This window comes from Cannabis sativa, chromosome X (genome assembly GCF_029168945.1).
Source record: "Cannabis sativa cultivar Pink pepper isolate KNU-18-1 chromosome X, ASM2916894v1, whole genome shotgun sequence".
NCBI classification, from domain to species: domain Eukaryota; kingdom Viridiplantae; phylum Streptophyta; class Magnoliopsida; order Rosales; family Cannabaceae; genus Cannabis; species Cannabis sativa.
Window position 1 is genome coordinate 21746512 of NC_083610.1, and position 15081 is coordinate 21761592.

The 15081-nt window shown below is 27.0% G+C and overlaps 1 protein-coding gene across 2 annotated transcripts; it reads left to right on the top strand.

Moving 5' to 3' along the window:
* The first annotated feature begins 5347 nt into the window (after window positions 1-5347).
* Window positions 5348-12028, top strand: LOC115702793 (thaumatin-like protein 1). 2 transcript variants are annotated; one of them, XM_061106910.1, is made up of 4 exons: window positions 5348-5635; window positions 5754-6012; window positions 10477-10887; window positions 11575-12028. In XM_061106910.1, the coding sequence occupies exons 1-4, from the start codon at window positions 5554-5556 to the stop codon at window positions 11666-11668; spliced, it is 846 nt and encodes a 281-aa protein (XP_060962893.1). In that variant the 5' UTR covers window positions 5348-5553; the 3' UTR covers window positions 11669-12028. The 2 variants fall into 2 exon arrangements, with proteins under 2 accessions (XP_060962893.1, XP_060962892.1); XM_061106909.1 differs by having other exon boundaries at window positions 5354-5635; window positions 11552-12028.
* The last annotated feature ends 3053 nt before the right edge of the window (window positions 12029-15081 follow it).

Sequence of the window (15081 nt, forward strand, 5' to 3'; positions counted from 1 at the left end):
TCAGGCAAACCACATCCTTAAACTGTGGAACCCATATTTTTCTTACTTATGAGGAGTAGAGATCATGACCACATGATAATGGATGGAGAGATTGGAATTTGAAACTTAAAAAAGATATAATATACTATCAAGCTATATAACTGTAATTGTCATGAGTCATGAGAAGTACCTATCACAAGTGCTGTAGAAGCTCTTCGATCACCATGAGAAAGAGGTTTTAGGATTGTGATCCCCGGTTAAGGAGAAAATTAGGTAAGTTGTGCAATCTGATTTCACTTACAGAAGGTCAAGCACGATAATTTTAAGATTATATTTAGGTATGAGACATTGAGACTATACAGTTAAAAAGAGCTTAAAAAAATTGATATTAGGTAAATTTTCACAAAAAACATGCGAGTGAGGATAAAGTATGTTATAAAAACTCGTATTGATTTATAGTGTGCAAATATGTGATTACACATGTGAAGTGAGGGGCATTACACAATGTATTGTGACCCTCTTGTTAAGAAAGTAAAAATGTTTAACCCACCTAATAATGTTAGTTTTGTGGTACTAAATCAGGTGTGCAGCGAAAGCGAAAGTATTTTGAATGATTATCATCACACCACACTTAGGGTCTCCACATATTATCAAGTGTCATTAGTACTATCTTTTTATAGTTGTATCCAAAGAACATTAAACTCACACATTGATCTTCCAGATCTTTCACCACACACAAAGATCAGTGTGTTTTGATTAGGATACACTAAAATTGATATTTTTATTTTTGTCTCAACGAGCAAGATTTATCTCTTATGAGTGGAATGATGTTATGGCTTAACATTTTTACTAGGTTTTTATAAATTATAAATGATTTAGAATATACCCATTTTATAATTCAAACTAATAAAATAATAATAATAATTTAATTAAATAAGATTTTTATTTATTTAAACATTAAATAATTAAATTTAAATATTTAAATAAATAACTGATATAAAATTATATTATATATTGAATCTCATCAACCAAATAGTCATATTTATAAATTTCATGATTACTCTACTATAAATATAAAATCGAACACATTTATAGTAATTATAGAATTATATATATTGAGTTTAATTGTAGTGTCCATTGATATAATCAGCACCAGTGATTAACCCTTCTTTTGTCCGTTCATAATTAGTTTTAGTCAAATTATCGTTTTACCCTTCTAATAATTTACATCTTTTAGTACCATTAATTTATCAATGAAAGTATAATTTATATCCAATCTAAATTTGTGCACAACTTTTTAGTTCTAGAATTAACACTTAAAGGAAACCAACATTCGATTCGTTAGGAAAGTCAAAATTCCATGATTGTAAATCAAGTTTGTAGCCATCCATATTATTAGCTTCCCAAAACAGAAGTTGTAAGAATCATCTTCTCTGAGAAACTTTAACAAGTGAATCAAAGAAACTAATAACATGAACATGAGTTCACGATTACTGATTAGGATTCATATCATTATACTATTGATCATCATTGTGATAAGTCTTAGGTTTTTATAGTGAACGACATGTTTGATATATAAAGACAACTTAATTATATATCGATTCATGTCATATATAATCTTTATTATATACAACACCTTCACTTAATTTTCATACTACATCAGCAATCCTAATCAAGATTGCTTGCATAGAATAACCAGCATCAGTGAACCATACTAGCAACCGTTGATTAAATATTTTATAACTTTAATATGTTACTGATTATTTTATTCATAGCTAGTCTTAATTCTTTGTACAATACGAGAGTCACAACCTCATATATGGGTAAGAAATTTTTCAATATTTTATATATAAATTAACATTCAAGCATATATTAAAATGTTCACTAATATTTATTATCATAAATGTTTTTACATGTTCTTAAGGTTATACATCCTAACACCTAATAAATCGAGCAATTTGGTTATTTTTTTTTTTATTATTATTATTAATAATAATAAATTTGATCACTTGTAAAATTTTAAAAAAATTTAAATAATTTTTAATGCCAAAATTAATGTTCAAATAGTTACTTACTGATTATCACACGTATAAAAAAAAAAATAGTTGTGCGTGCAACAAAACATTTTTACCTTATTTCGGTATTGTAAATAACTCATTTTTTTTTTAAAAAAATATAATATGAATCCTAAATAATTATAACTTACATGATTATTAAAAAAAAAAGTATACTAAAAATTGAAATTGATATGTATATCAAAACATACTTTTAACAAATGATATCACTCTTTTAAGGTGTAATATCGCTATTAGTATAAATTAATATTAAGTTTTACTTATTTTATTTTAATAAATATTATAAAAAATCGCTAACAAATTATCGTAAAGTTAAGTACTAAGTGTCTCGTACCAATTCTCTTTAACAATGTAGCCATTAATTTATGAGAAATGTTAAAGGGTACCAGCGGTGTCTAGCACCTTACTATGTATCAATATCGTTATTGGTTCAATTAAGTATTGAGTCCCGTATAATTTAATATAATAACTCTTAGAGAGTATCGCTAGCCAATCGTAATGCGACATGATGAGAAAGTGCTAGTAGTCAATGCTCTTAATTTATAGTTATCAAATTATATAGAAGCATTGAATTTAAGTCTTAATGACCGGTTTTAGAGGAGAGAATTGTGAGTTGTTGGAATAATATATTGTTATGTAGTCCAAATCTTATTGGATTCTAGAGAATCTGCCACTCAGTGCAAGTGAAGCGCACTCACATTTAATGGACACGTGTCTACATTTTTCTTCATATCCAATAATTTACTGACACGTGGCCATGTGTTGAGCTTTATTATTTCCTTGGCAAATAAGATAGTGACACCTAATTCATGTTACTAAAACCAGTCAACCGACTTTTTCTTTGTAAAGCAAAATATAAAATTTAATTAGTGGACGAGAGGAGTCCTCTCTTAAATATATATAATTAATTATCATTATTACAGAATATAGTATGTGGAAAAAAGCAATAATAATAGAATATATATATATGATGAAAACTATATAATAAAAAATAAAAATGATAGCTAATGAATTAAATGAATCAGCAAAATAATTCACTTGATCTGTAAGCACTTTTATAATAAACATATGCATAAAAAGAAAAATCCAATATAGGTTGTAGTTGTACAAATCATATATACACATTATTCATAATATATATATATGCTAATATTAATCTAGTATCTTTCTTGAGCCAACTATAATTAATAAGTGCATGTAAATATAGTCTCGATTTTTTTTTGACACAACTCGAAATTACTGGCATAAATTTAGGTGGCACGAACACAATTAAGCATGAAAAAATTTAATATAAATTTAAATATGATACAACGATAATATATATTGGTACGAAATTATATGCTTAAGTACGATATAACACGACAAACATGAATGATACAACATGTAAACACCGAAAGACTAATTTAAAATGCACGGTACGAAACAAGCCAAAAATATACAGCACAATACTTTAAAAACTCTACAATTTATTATTAATGATAAATAAATAAGTATTTGTCAATTATAAATAACTTAAAATAATATCAAATTTTCAACAATATTTTGAATATTATAATTTTATAATTAAAATTATATATTCATTTATTATAAATTATAACATAAAAATTTAAGTATTTATAAATAAATATTCAAATTATAATAATTTTATTTTTCTAATGTAAAATATTATTAAAAAATTATATAAATATAATTGAAATTATAAAAAGTGTATTTAATTTAGTAATTAGTTTATTAATTGTAAAAATAAATGCTAAAGTAAGAATTCAAGCTTGAATATGAAAATCGGTCGGTCCCAGCACGAGTAAGTACGGGATGAATCCGAGCATAGCACGAAAATACTGGGTCTACAGGCTCTGCCGAGCATATTTTTTAAAAAATTTGGTACGACACGACACAATCCATATTATTTAAAAAAACATAATATAATATGGGTCAGACTAGCACGACAAGCACGAATTTACGATACTAGTCAAAAGTGCTAAAAAAGTGTGGGCAACATAAGAGAGAAGAAATATATAAAAATAATAAGTTAATTTGAATTTTTATAATCTCAATTTTGATATGTATAAAATCATGCTCGTGGTTGAAAATTTTCTCAAACTATTAAAATCATTAGTTGTTGGATTTAATGGATTTTATCTAATTTTATTAACAAAATACTAATATGAATGAAAATTTAGGATTACTATTTGGTTCATGTTAAAATTTAAGGAACACGATTTAGTACATATATAATCATTGTATTAATAAAATTGAATAGAATTAGATAAAAAAAAATTACGAAAGTTGAAGTATGAAAAAAGTCTTAGGCTACAAAGAGCAATTTGCGGCGAAACCCCCTTATGTTTTGATTTTTATACACTTAACCCCCTTATCTTTATTTTTGGTGCCTTATGTTTTAATTTTTATACACTTAACCCCCTTATCTTTCTTTTTGGTGGCAAAACCCCCGTATGTTTTAATTTTTATACACTTAACCCCTCTATCTTTTGTTTTGGTGGCAAAACCCTTCAGTTTACTTTTCTTTGCAAATTTAAAGTTTTAGTTAAATATTACCGTTAAATACTAACTGGATTACTACTGTATCGACTTCGAGGTTTTACCGTTACATATACAAAGGTGTATACAGTGGTCATCCAGTTGATATTTAACGGTAATATTTAACTGACGTGTCAAATTTGCAAAGAAAAATAAACATAAGGGGGTTTTGCCACCAAAAAAAAAGATAAGGGGGTTAAGTGTATAAAAATTAAAACATAATGGAGTTTTGCCACAAAAAAAAAAGATAAGGGGGTTAAGTGTATAAAAATTAAAACATAAGGGGGTTTTGCCACCAAAAATAAAGATAAGGGGGTTAAGTGTATAAAAATCAAAAAATAAGGGGGTTTCGCCGCAAATTGCTCGGCTACAAATGTAGAAGTGATATGGAATTAATTTGGGTAACTACTATATTTATTGAACAAATTAGAGATGCCCAAATAAATCTAATCGATTTTTACATGTATATAATCAATACTAAATATATAACTTGAGAAGGAGAAAGGAAAAAATTATAAAGGGAAACAAGTGTCAACTAAGTCAAGGAGATAACGAGTAAAATATTGCCACGTAACAAGTACACCTACTCTTGAAAACACCAGATTATTCTTTCCCCTTCTAAACAATCTGGGAAATTCAGTTGAAAAACGAGTAATACCAATTTCTTTTTTTATTTCTATTTTTTCAAAATATTTTAATTCATTTTATTTATTTATTTTTTTTTTAAAAAAAAAAGGAAAGTGAAGAACTGAGAACGGAGTAAGGCGGTGGTAGCAGTAATAATATTTTTGCTTTTTCTCTTTTTAATTTTTTGTTATTTTGTTTATGAATTTTCTTTTATAAATAGACATGTAAAACCCATGATTAAGATTCCCCCACCACTCCCACCACCTCTCTTTCTCTCTCTAAAAATAACTAGAAAGAGAGTGTTGTTTGTTTCCCGAGAAAATCAGCCCAGAAAATGATTTGGTCAATGTCTACATTCCTTCACATGAGTCTCTTCTCATCTTACTCTCTTCTTTTTCTTCTCATAGTTTCCAAAGGTATTAAACAATAAAACCAACTCACGTTGTTATAAACTCTTAAATATTTTCACTTCTAACCGATGTGGGACTCATTTCAAGCTAATATTATTTACTCTGTTTTCTCTTTCTTCTTCAGGGGTTTCAGGAGCTACATTCACATTCATAAACAAGTGTGATTTCACAGTCTGGCCGGGAATTCTCGCCAGTGCCGGAAGTCCCAAACTCGACAGCACCGGATTCGAGCTCTCAAAAGGTACATCTCGTTTATTCCAAGCTCCAACGGGTTGGTCCGGTCGATTCTGGGGTAGAACCGGTTGCACCTTCGACAATTCAGGTCAAGGCTCGTGTATAACCGGAGACTGCGGTTCCGGTCAGGCGGAATGCAACGGTGCGGGAGCAACTGTTGGAAAAATTCTCATTACAAGAGAGAATAGGAGGATTACAATCAAAATACTCAAAATACAAATAAAAGTATTTCATCAAGATTACAAGAAATCTAGAGAAGAAGAAGGATAACACACAAAAAGCTTGACCAAGCGCCAAGGACGCTTTGTCATTCTAAAAGTCATTTCCTCCCTCATATGGACACTTAGGGAAACTCTAGAAATGCTCTTAAGGATTTATCAAGCCTTATATGCTCAGCCTAGTGTCTAAGGATGAGCATATCCTCACAAGGTTCTAACCACAACAAATGGTTTCAACCACTTCTTTTTACAAGTGAACAATATGGCCTCTATTTATAGAGTTTTCACTCTCATATGAACATGAATGCTCACCATAAAGCCCTTGGATGTTACCAATCATAAATTGGGCATTTATGTTATTAATTGGGTGATTTGGAGGAGTTTTGGGCTGTTACAAAAGCTCTCAAACTTTCAAAAACGTGGGCAATAATATGCTGAAAAAAAAAACAGTAACTAGTTACTAGTTACCAATTTTTCAGCTTTGGCCAATTCTTCTCCAAAGTGTTCCAAATCATTCACACTTGATTTTGAACCATTTATACACCTTATAAATGAATAAATCAAGTCTCCAACAACTATATTTTAATAGCTATCATTCATTCACATTCATAAATAATTAGTAACATCTTTTACTAATTTAAGAGTGAAAAAGAGATGAGAGTTACATATTCAAGTGATCATCAATTTAAAGGATTTGCAACTCCTATTTTGTGATCATTCTACATACATTTTGTAACTCCATAATGTATGTTACAATTTGACAAAATTAATACTTTGTCACACTTAATTATTTACAACTTAATTATTTAATCTAAATATTATATTATATAAAATAATATAACATTCCCCCACTAGATTAAATAATATCTCATTTGTAGCAAATAATTTTGTAACACAACATTTTATTTAATCAATCAAACATTATATTATGGAGTAATATAATATTCCCCCACTTGATTAAATAACTTCACTCTAATAGAAACCATTGCATTTGTGCATAGTGTAAAATGTCTTTCGACTTGAATTTTACCTTAGTGTAATTACCACAAAGTTTATCGAAATTTTGGTTGCCGTAGCATTGAACCACTATTTCTTGATAACAAACCGGTGATAACACACACACATTTGCTATGTTCACTCAAGAACCTTATGGATTGCTTTTGCACCGTTAATGGCCATGTGCACAAATCCAATTCATGGACTTTCTAGAGAATAACTCCCAATTCTCATAAGAGGCGGCACCACCCCTAGTCCATATAGGTGGAGTGTTAGTGTCTCGCAATACTTACACTTCTTAAGCTTAAGTGAGTTTTCTTAAGCTTAAGCTCCATTAAAAAACCTTTCAGTTTTAACCCTCAATTTTCACCACATGTACTCATCTATAGATGGGACAATTAAGTACCACATTCACTCTATTGACTTGTTATTACCTATTGAACTTAAGACTAGATTTTTACTAGTGTTAAGATAGGTTACCATCAATGAGCAAAACGCTAAGAGAGTTTAGGTCCCATCCCTCGAAATTCATGCTTTAATCTTGTATGAAGATTAAGCGATTTGTTAACCTCACACTTTTGATTCCAAACGAATCATGCTAGCCAAATATATAGTGTTCACTTTGTGACCACTTTTCTCCTTAAGTACTTAAGCTTTGAAAATTCAATCATAAAAGATTAATTTTCACACAACTCAAATTCTCAATAATTTTGATATCAAGCATATCAAAATTAAACATTAATTTAGACACCAAATATGTCTAAATTACACACTTAACTTTAGACATCAAACATGTCAAAGTTATACTATATTTAAGACATCAAGCATATATCTCAAATATATACATTTTTAGTTTTAGACACTCAATATGTCTAAACTTCTCATATTGGAGTATGCACCCCCACTATCTTAAATTTAATTTCCTTCTTGAAATTATTACCACCAAATTTTGACACTAAATATGTCAAAATTTCACATATGCACATAGCAAAATATTAATTTAGAATATTAAATTCAAAACCACATATATATAATCAATAATTTCTCAATAAATTTGATTAAACTCAAATCTCACCCCCACATTTAACCATAAAGTTAAAATACCACATATCACTTTAAAATAAATCTCTTTATTTTATTTTGTTCTCTACACATTATCTTTTAAAATAATGTGCACTCAAAATTATCATGAACCTTTCGATATCACATGATAATCTCTCCAAATACCACTTACAAATTAATAGAATTATTTTATCCATTATTTGTCCTTTATTAACAAAATTATACTTAAAAATTTATTAATAGATAACACAAAATTCACATAATGATAAAATTGCTTCTTCAATTTTATGGTTATCTCCTCATTGAGATTAGTCCAAAGTTAACAAAATTACTTCTCATCAATTTTGTTTCACCACTTTACTTTTTAAGATTCAAAATTGCTTCTCCAATTTTATAATCTTTTATCTCATTATTTGAATCCACAATGATCCACTTTCTTTGAGTCTAAAATTGTCCTTCCAATTGTATGAGCTCATTTCACAATATAGATCCACTTTGATCACTATGCTCTTGCTATGAAATGAACAAACACAAAAAAGTGTAACTCACATAGTTCACTTTTTCTTATCTCATAAAATGAGATGATTATCACCAAAACGGAACTTCATTTCCAAGTAACTATCTTTAATCATAATATAGTTTCACAATAATAATGATAGAATGAACATATTTTTCTTATCATCATCTCCATTATCATACCATATAGTACATATATTAATATGATAATTTATATACATATATTAATACACAAAATTAATATATCTCCCATAAAATTATAACTCTCAAATAATTTTATATTAATTATTATTGTATATATGTTACCATACTATCATAAATAACATATACAAAATATCAATATTAATTCCACAATTAAATATATATATGTTACATATCATATATATTAACATACAAATACATTAATATGCATATACACAATATATATATCATGTATGCATGTATATAGAAATCACTATTTCTACATATTTATTCTCACAAATATATATATGTAATTATATCTCATGCTCATCATATAATATACATATAACTCACATATGTCACATATTATATGATATATATATATATCTCTCACATATATACATATAATAATATGTTATAATCTCAATTATAATATTATATATCACTATATATAAAAATATAATATACACATATCATATATATTAACATGTAAAAACTTTATACTAAAATATCATATCTCATCATATGAATATGTTAATATATATTACTATTAAATAAATAAGATATCACAAAATAAATCCACCATGCTTACCCATGGATGGCTTGAATCTCTTACCACATTATTTTTCTTCTCATGATCTTGATTGATGCTCTCCCTCATGGATAATTTTCTTTGATTATTTGACCTCCATGGCATGTCTTTTAGAAAGAAGAATATGCCACATAAATGACTTTTAGATTGTTGGAAAAATTCTCATTACAAGAGAGAATAGGAGGATTACAATCAAAATACTCAAAATACAAATAAAAGTATTTCATCAAGATTACAAGAAATCTAGAGAAGAAGAAGGATAACACACAAAAAGCTTGACCAAGGCTCAAGGACCTTTGTCCTAAAAGTCATTTCCTCCCTCATATGGACACTTAGGGAAACTCTAGAAATGCTCTTAAGGATTTATCAAGCCTCATATGCTCAGCCTAGTGTCTAAGGATGAGCATATCCTCACAAGGTTCTAACCACAACAAATGGTTTCAACCACTTCTTTTTGCAAGTGAACAATATGGCCTCTATTTATAGAGTTTTCACTCTCATATGAACATGAATGCTCACCATAAAGCCCTTGGATGTTACCAATCATAAATTGGGCATTTATGTTATTAATTGGGTGATTTGGAGGAGTTTTGGGCTGTTACAAAAGCTCTCAAACTTTCAAAAACGTGGGCAATAATATGCTGAAAAAAAAAACAGTAACTAGTTACTAGTTACCAATTTTTCAGCTTTGGCCAATTCTTCTCCAAAGTGTTCCAAATCATTCACACTTGATTTTGAACCATTTATACACCTTATAAATGAATAAATCAAGTCTCCAACAACTATATTTTAATAGCTATCATTCATTCACATTCATAAATAATTAGTAACATCTTTTACTAATTTAAGAGTGAAAAAGAGATGAGAGTTACATATTCAAGTGATCATCAATTTAAAGGATTTGCAACTCCTATTTTGTGATCATTCTACATACATTTTGTAACTCCATAATGTATGTTACAATTTGACAAAATTAATACTTTGTCACACTTAATTATTTACAACTTAATTATTTAATCTAAATATTATATTATATAAAATAATATAACAGCAACTCCTCCGGCGACTCTAGCAGAGTTCACACTGGGGTCTGGTTCACAAGATTTCTACGACGTGAGCTTAGTTGATGGTTATAATCTTCCTATGGTGGTTGAAGGGAGTGGTGGATCGGGTACGTGCGCGTCCACGGGGTGTGTATCTGACCTCAATCGTAGTTGTCCCACGGAGCTTAAGGTGGATGGTGGTGGAGCGTGTAAAAGCGCGTGTGAGGCGTTTGGGTTGGATGAGTATTGTTGTAGTGGCGCGTATAATACACCGGCGGCTTGTAAGCCGAGTATGTATTCGGAGATATTTAAGTCGGCTTGTCCAAGATCGTATAGCTACGCTTATGATGATGCCACGAGTACTTTTACTTGTTCTGGTGCTGATTATACTATTACATTTTGCCCTAATCTTCCAAGGTAATTTCTCTTCTTTTTTTAATTCTTTTTTATATATAGATTATTTTTTATTAATTATTTTGTAAAAATAATTGATTGGACATTTATAATGATAAATTATATTATATATTTTTTAAAATGGTCTTATTAATAATAACTTATATGATAAAATTAGATATATTTTTTGAATATATTTGTTTTAGAAATTATTTTTAAGTTATTTTTATCAAAAAAAAAAATATTAAAAATTGAATTTGAGTACTATTTTGTATTATTTTGTAAAATATTATGTTTAATTTGTCATTTTATAAAACAAATTATTTTTACGGAATATGTAGTCTAAAATAGTATTAATTTTAAATTAATTGAGTTAATCTACTAAATTGTTATTTCAAAAATTAATTTTTTATTAAAATAAAATTTTTAATAGTCAAATATCTTAATTAATACAAGTATATCATTAAATAATTTATGGTGTTAAATATTTTTTTTAAAGTATTAATTATTTAAATATTATTCTTTTACCATAAATTACTGAAAATTTATCAAAATAAAACAAGTGAAATATCTGTTATAAAGAGAACCTATGTACATTTTCATATAATAGAAAAAAAATGGTTATAATTTTCTAGAATTTTCAATAATTTTTATTTACTAAAATGAGTTTTATTTATATTTTTTACAGTTTAAAATCTCCAATTACAACAGGGAGTGGCACAAGTTTAGCTGGATCAGAACCCGGGTCTACGGGTTCGGTAACCGGGTCGGGTTCTGGACCAATACAAGAGGCTTCATTGGCTAGTTCATGGCTAGCAAATATGGCAACTGGGGATTCAATCAAAACCCAAAATAGTTTAGCTTTTGAGTCTTCATTGGTTTTGGTCATGGGCTTGATTCTCTCATTTTTGCACTTGTGATTAAGATTAAGAAGAATAATTTGGTTACTAAAAATGACTTAAAATTATTTCTCTCATAATATTTTTGGGGCAAAAGAAAAAAAAAATTAACATATTTTGTATGGTGAAGTTGAGAGAATACAGATTGGAAAGGGAAACCACCAATTTTCAAAGTCTATAAATAATTCATATTTAATTTAATAGGAAAAAAGATGTATTATTGTATAAAGTATAATAATTAATTAATAAAATAGGAATTTTCTTAAGCTGCTTTTCTTTCTTAATATAATATATTTTTCTCCTTTTTACTAATAGTTATTAATCAATATCCCTTGTTCTAGTATGTGAAAAACAAAAAAGAATAAAGGGTTAATAATTTGGGTTAATTTGTTATTTTTAGACTTTAGAAAGTGGAAAAATGAAGTAGGGTATTATTGGTAAAGCCAAGTGGGACACATGCATGTGAAATGAGATTTTGGCTTTTAATTACTATTTTTTGTGCACACAAAATATATACATGAAGAGAAATTTTATATGGTATCTTAAGATTTTGAAGTACTAATTGACATATTATTATTCATGTGTTTAATATTGGATTTTAGATTTAATAAATAATGTGTATGCCAAAACACCCCATTATATTTGAACTTGTCTCACTCTAGTGTGAATTAATGATTTGTTAAAACTTGCATAAAAGGTTTCCTTGCATGGATGATGGTTAACTATAAGGTAGTTTTTATTATTATTATTTATTTTATTTTTTTCTAATGAAAAGATATTATGTCTAAAAAGTTAGAATAGTTAACTCAAATGAGATATTTTTAATGAGATACATATTATGGTAATTAGAAGTTAAAAGTTGGTAGATATTTCTAGTAGTGAAATCATTATTAGTGATGAATTAATCTAGTTTAACATCTATAATTAATAATGATAAATTAATAATAAAGCAATTGGCTCCTAGCCAAAATCCCATTATTCAAAACCTAATCATAGATAAATCAATTTAGTGAAAGGTAATAATAAATTTTGAGTAAAGAGAAGAAATTTTGAAAACACCATAACATACAACTCATATATATAAATTTGATTTCTTTAAGCAAATTATAATTAAATGATAAAAAAAAAAGACACAAAGGATATTAATTGTATTCACTCACAATATGATAATTAAGGACAAAAAAAAATAGCAAATTACAAGTTGTGGAATGGCCATAAAATTCTGCTTTTTTCATGCTATCATAATTTTTTTTTTTTTTAAAAAAAAAAACAATAAAAATGTCACACTTCAAATTCCAATGATTAAAAAAAAAACTTGAGATGATGCCAACCATGAAAAGGAGTAAGATACTAAGATATATATACATGTACATTTATATAAGTAGAGCATGATGATGAGTAAGTGATTTTTTCAATTTATAATCATGAATTAGTAAGTTGAAAAGGATAGTCACTACACTAACTCTACATAATTTTGCATATATATATAAATATATCTTCTAATACTATGATAGGACATTAATAAATATCAATTATCATAATTAAAAGAAGTGATTATTATTATTATTACTCTAATTAATTAATCTTGGTTTCAAATATCTAATTAAGCAATAATAATGGTTAATTATTTATAAACTACAAATCAATAATTGTGACTCCAAAAGTGAAGGGGGATCAACTCTCTCCAAAAGTTGATGATGAAAATGGTCCAAAATGAATGTAGTGGTAATTTTGAGATTCTTGGTAAAGGGGTGTAAGAGGTTATTCTATTCCTTCACCACCAACTAGTGTCTAGTGTGTGGGGAAATATATAGCACAAAGTAAAAATCATAAAGAAATAAAAAGAAGAAGAGAGAATTTAAAGAAAGCTTCATTTACTTTAATTCTCCAAAGAACAAGATAAGAACACAAACATATGGTACCCTACATCTATATATTACTTTATCATCATCACTTTTTCATTTTTGTCTATAATTTATTAACCAAAATGTGACATTCGATGTATTGTGATTCGTAAAAAAAAATAAGTTGTGTAATTTCACATCATGTGAGAATATATTAAGACTGTGTAGATTTAATTGAATGATTTAATTAGATTAATAATTACTGTCTATGACAATAAGATGCATTTTTTTTTCAGTAATTTTTCAATGTTGATTTTTAAAGGAGTGTAACATAAAATGTGCATATAAACTTACATATCATATTCTATCAATAATATTATTATTAATAATATTAGTTATAAATAGGAAAAATATCCAATAATTTTACTATTGATTGTGGACATTCTATATATAAATACTTATAAGGTATTTTAGAGGTAACATAATTATACAATTTTCATTGTATTTTGCTTGAGAAAAAACAAAAATTTAATTGATCTTGTATAAAGAACTTAATTGAGGCAGAATCTTTTACTTTTGTGTATTTTTTGACATTTTTCTTTTAGTATGATTAATACATGAATGATATCATATCTTTATTAATAACAAATAACAATGATATGATGGAGAAATCATGAAATAATCGATCAAAATTTAATGCTTTAAAACTTTGCAGCATCTTTTATATATAAATATATAAATATATATTATACTAGTATATATATATATATCTTTATATATTAAAAGTGCCTATCTAACGACATTTCTTGGTTTAACAGAATATACTTAAAAATAAAAGAATATTCTGTTAAATTTAACGATTAGCTTTGATCTCCCGTTAACAAATAAACCCAATAATTAAACCCAAAAAATTAAACAATCTTTTAAATATTAATAATCTCTTTTTAAATTAAAAAAATCATCGTAGCCACATATCTCTCTAACTAACTTATCTTGGGAGAATATTAATAATTTTTTTTTTAAAAAAAAAGAAAAATATAGATATTTACCTTATATGTTTGTGATTATTTTTAGTTTTATTTTTAATTTTACCACCAAGAGGAGAAGGTTGAAAAATATTAGAATATGAAAATATTATTGGTGCTTATTAGTAATTTGCAAAGAACGTGAAAGTCTATAAATATATAGTTGTGTAGCTATTATTAGATATGAAATGAGATAATAGAACTTTTTTCAATTAGAAGATTAATGTACATTTTACTATTAATAATATATATTATTATAACACAATTATGTTTTACTTATTAAATATACTGATACATATTTTATTTTTTTAAAACAAATCGTTCAAATAATTATATTATTTTAATTATTAATTAAAATAAAAAAATTAAAATATTAAATAAAACTAACAGTACGTGGCTTGGCACGTAACGATCACCTAGTATATATATATATTTATTATTGTTGAAATA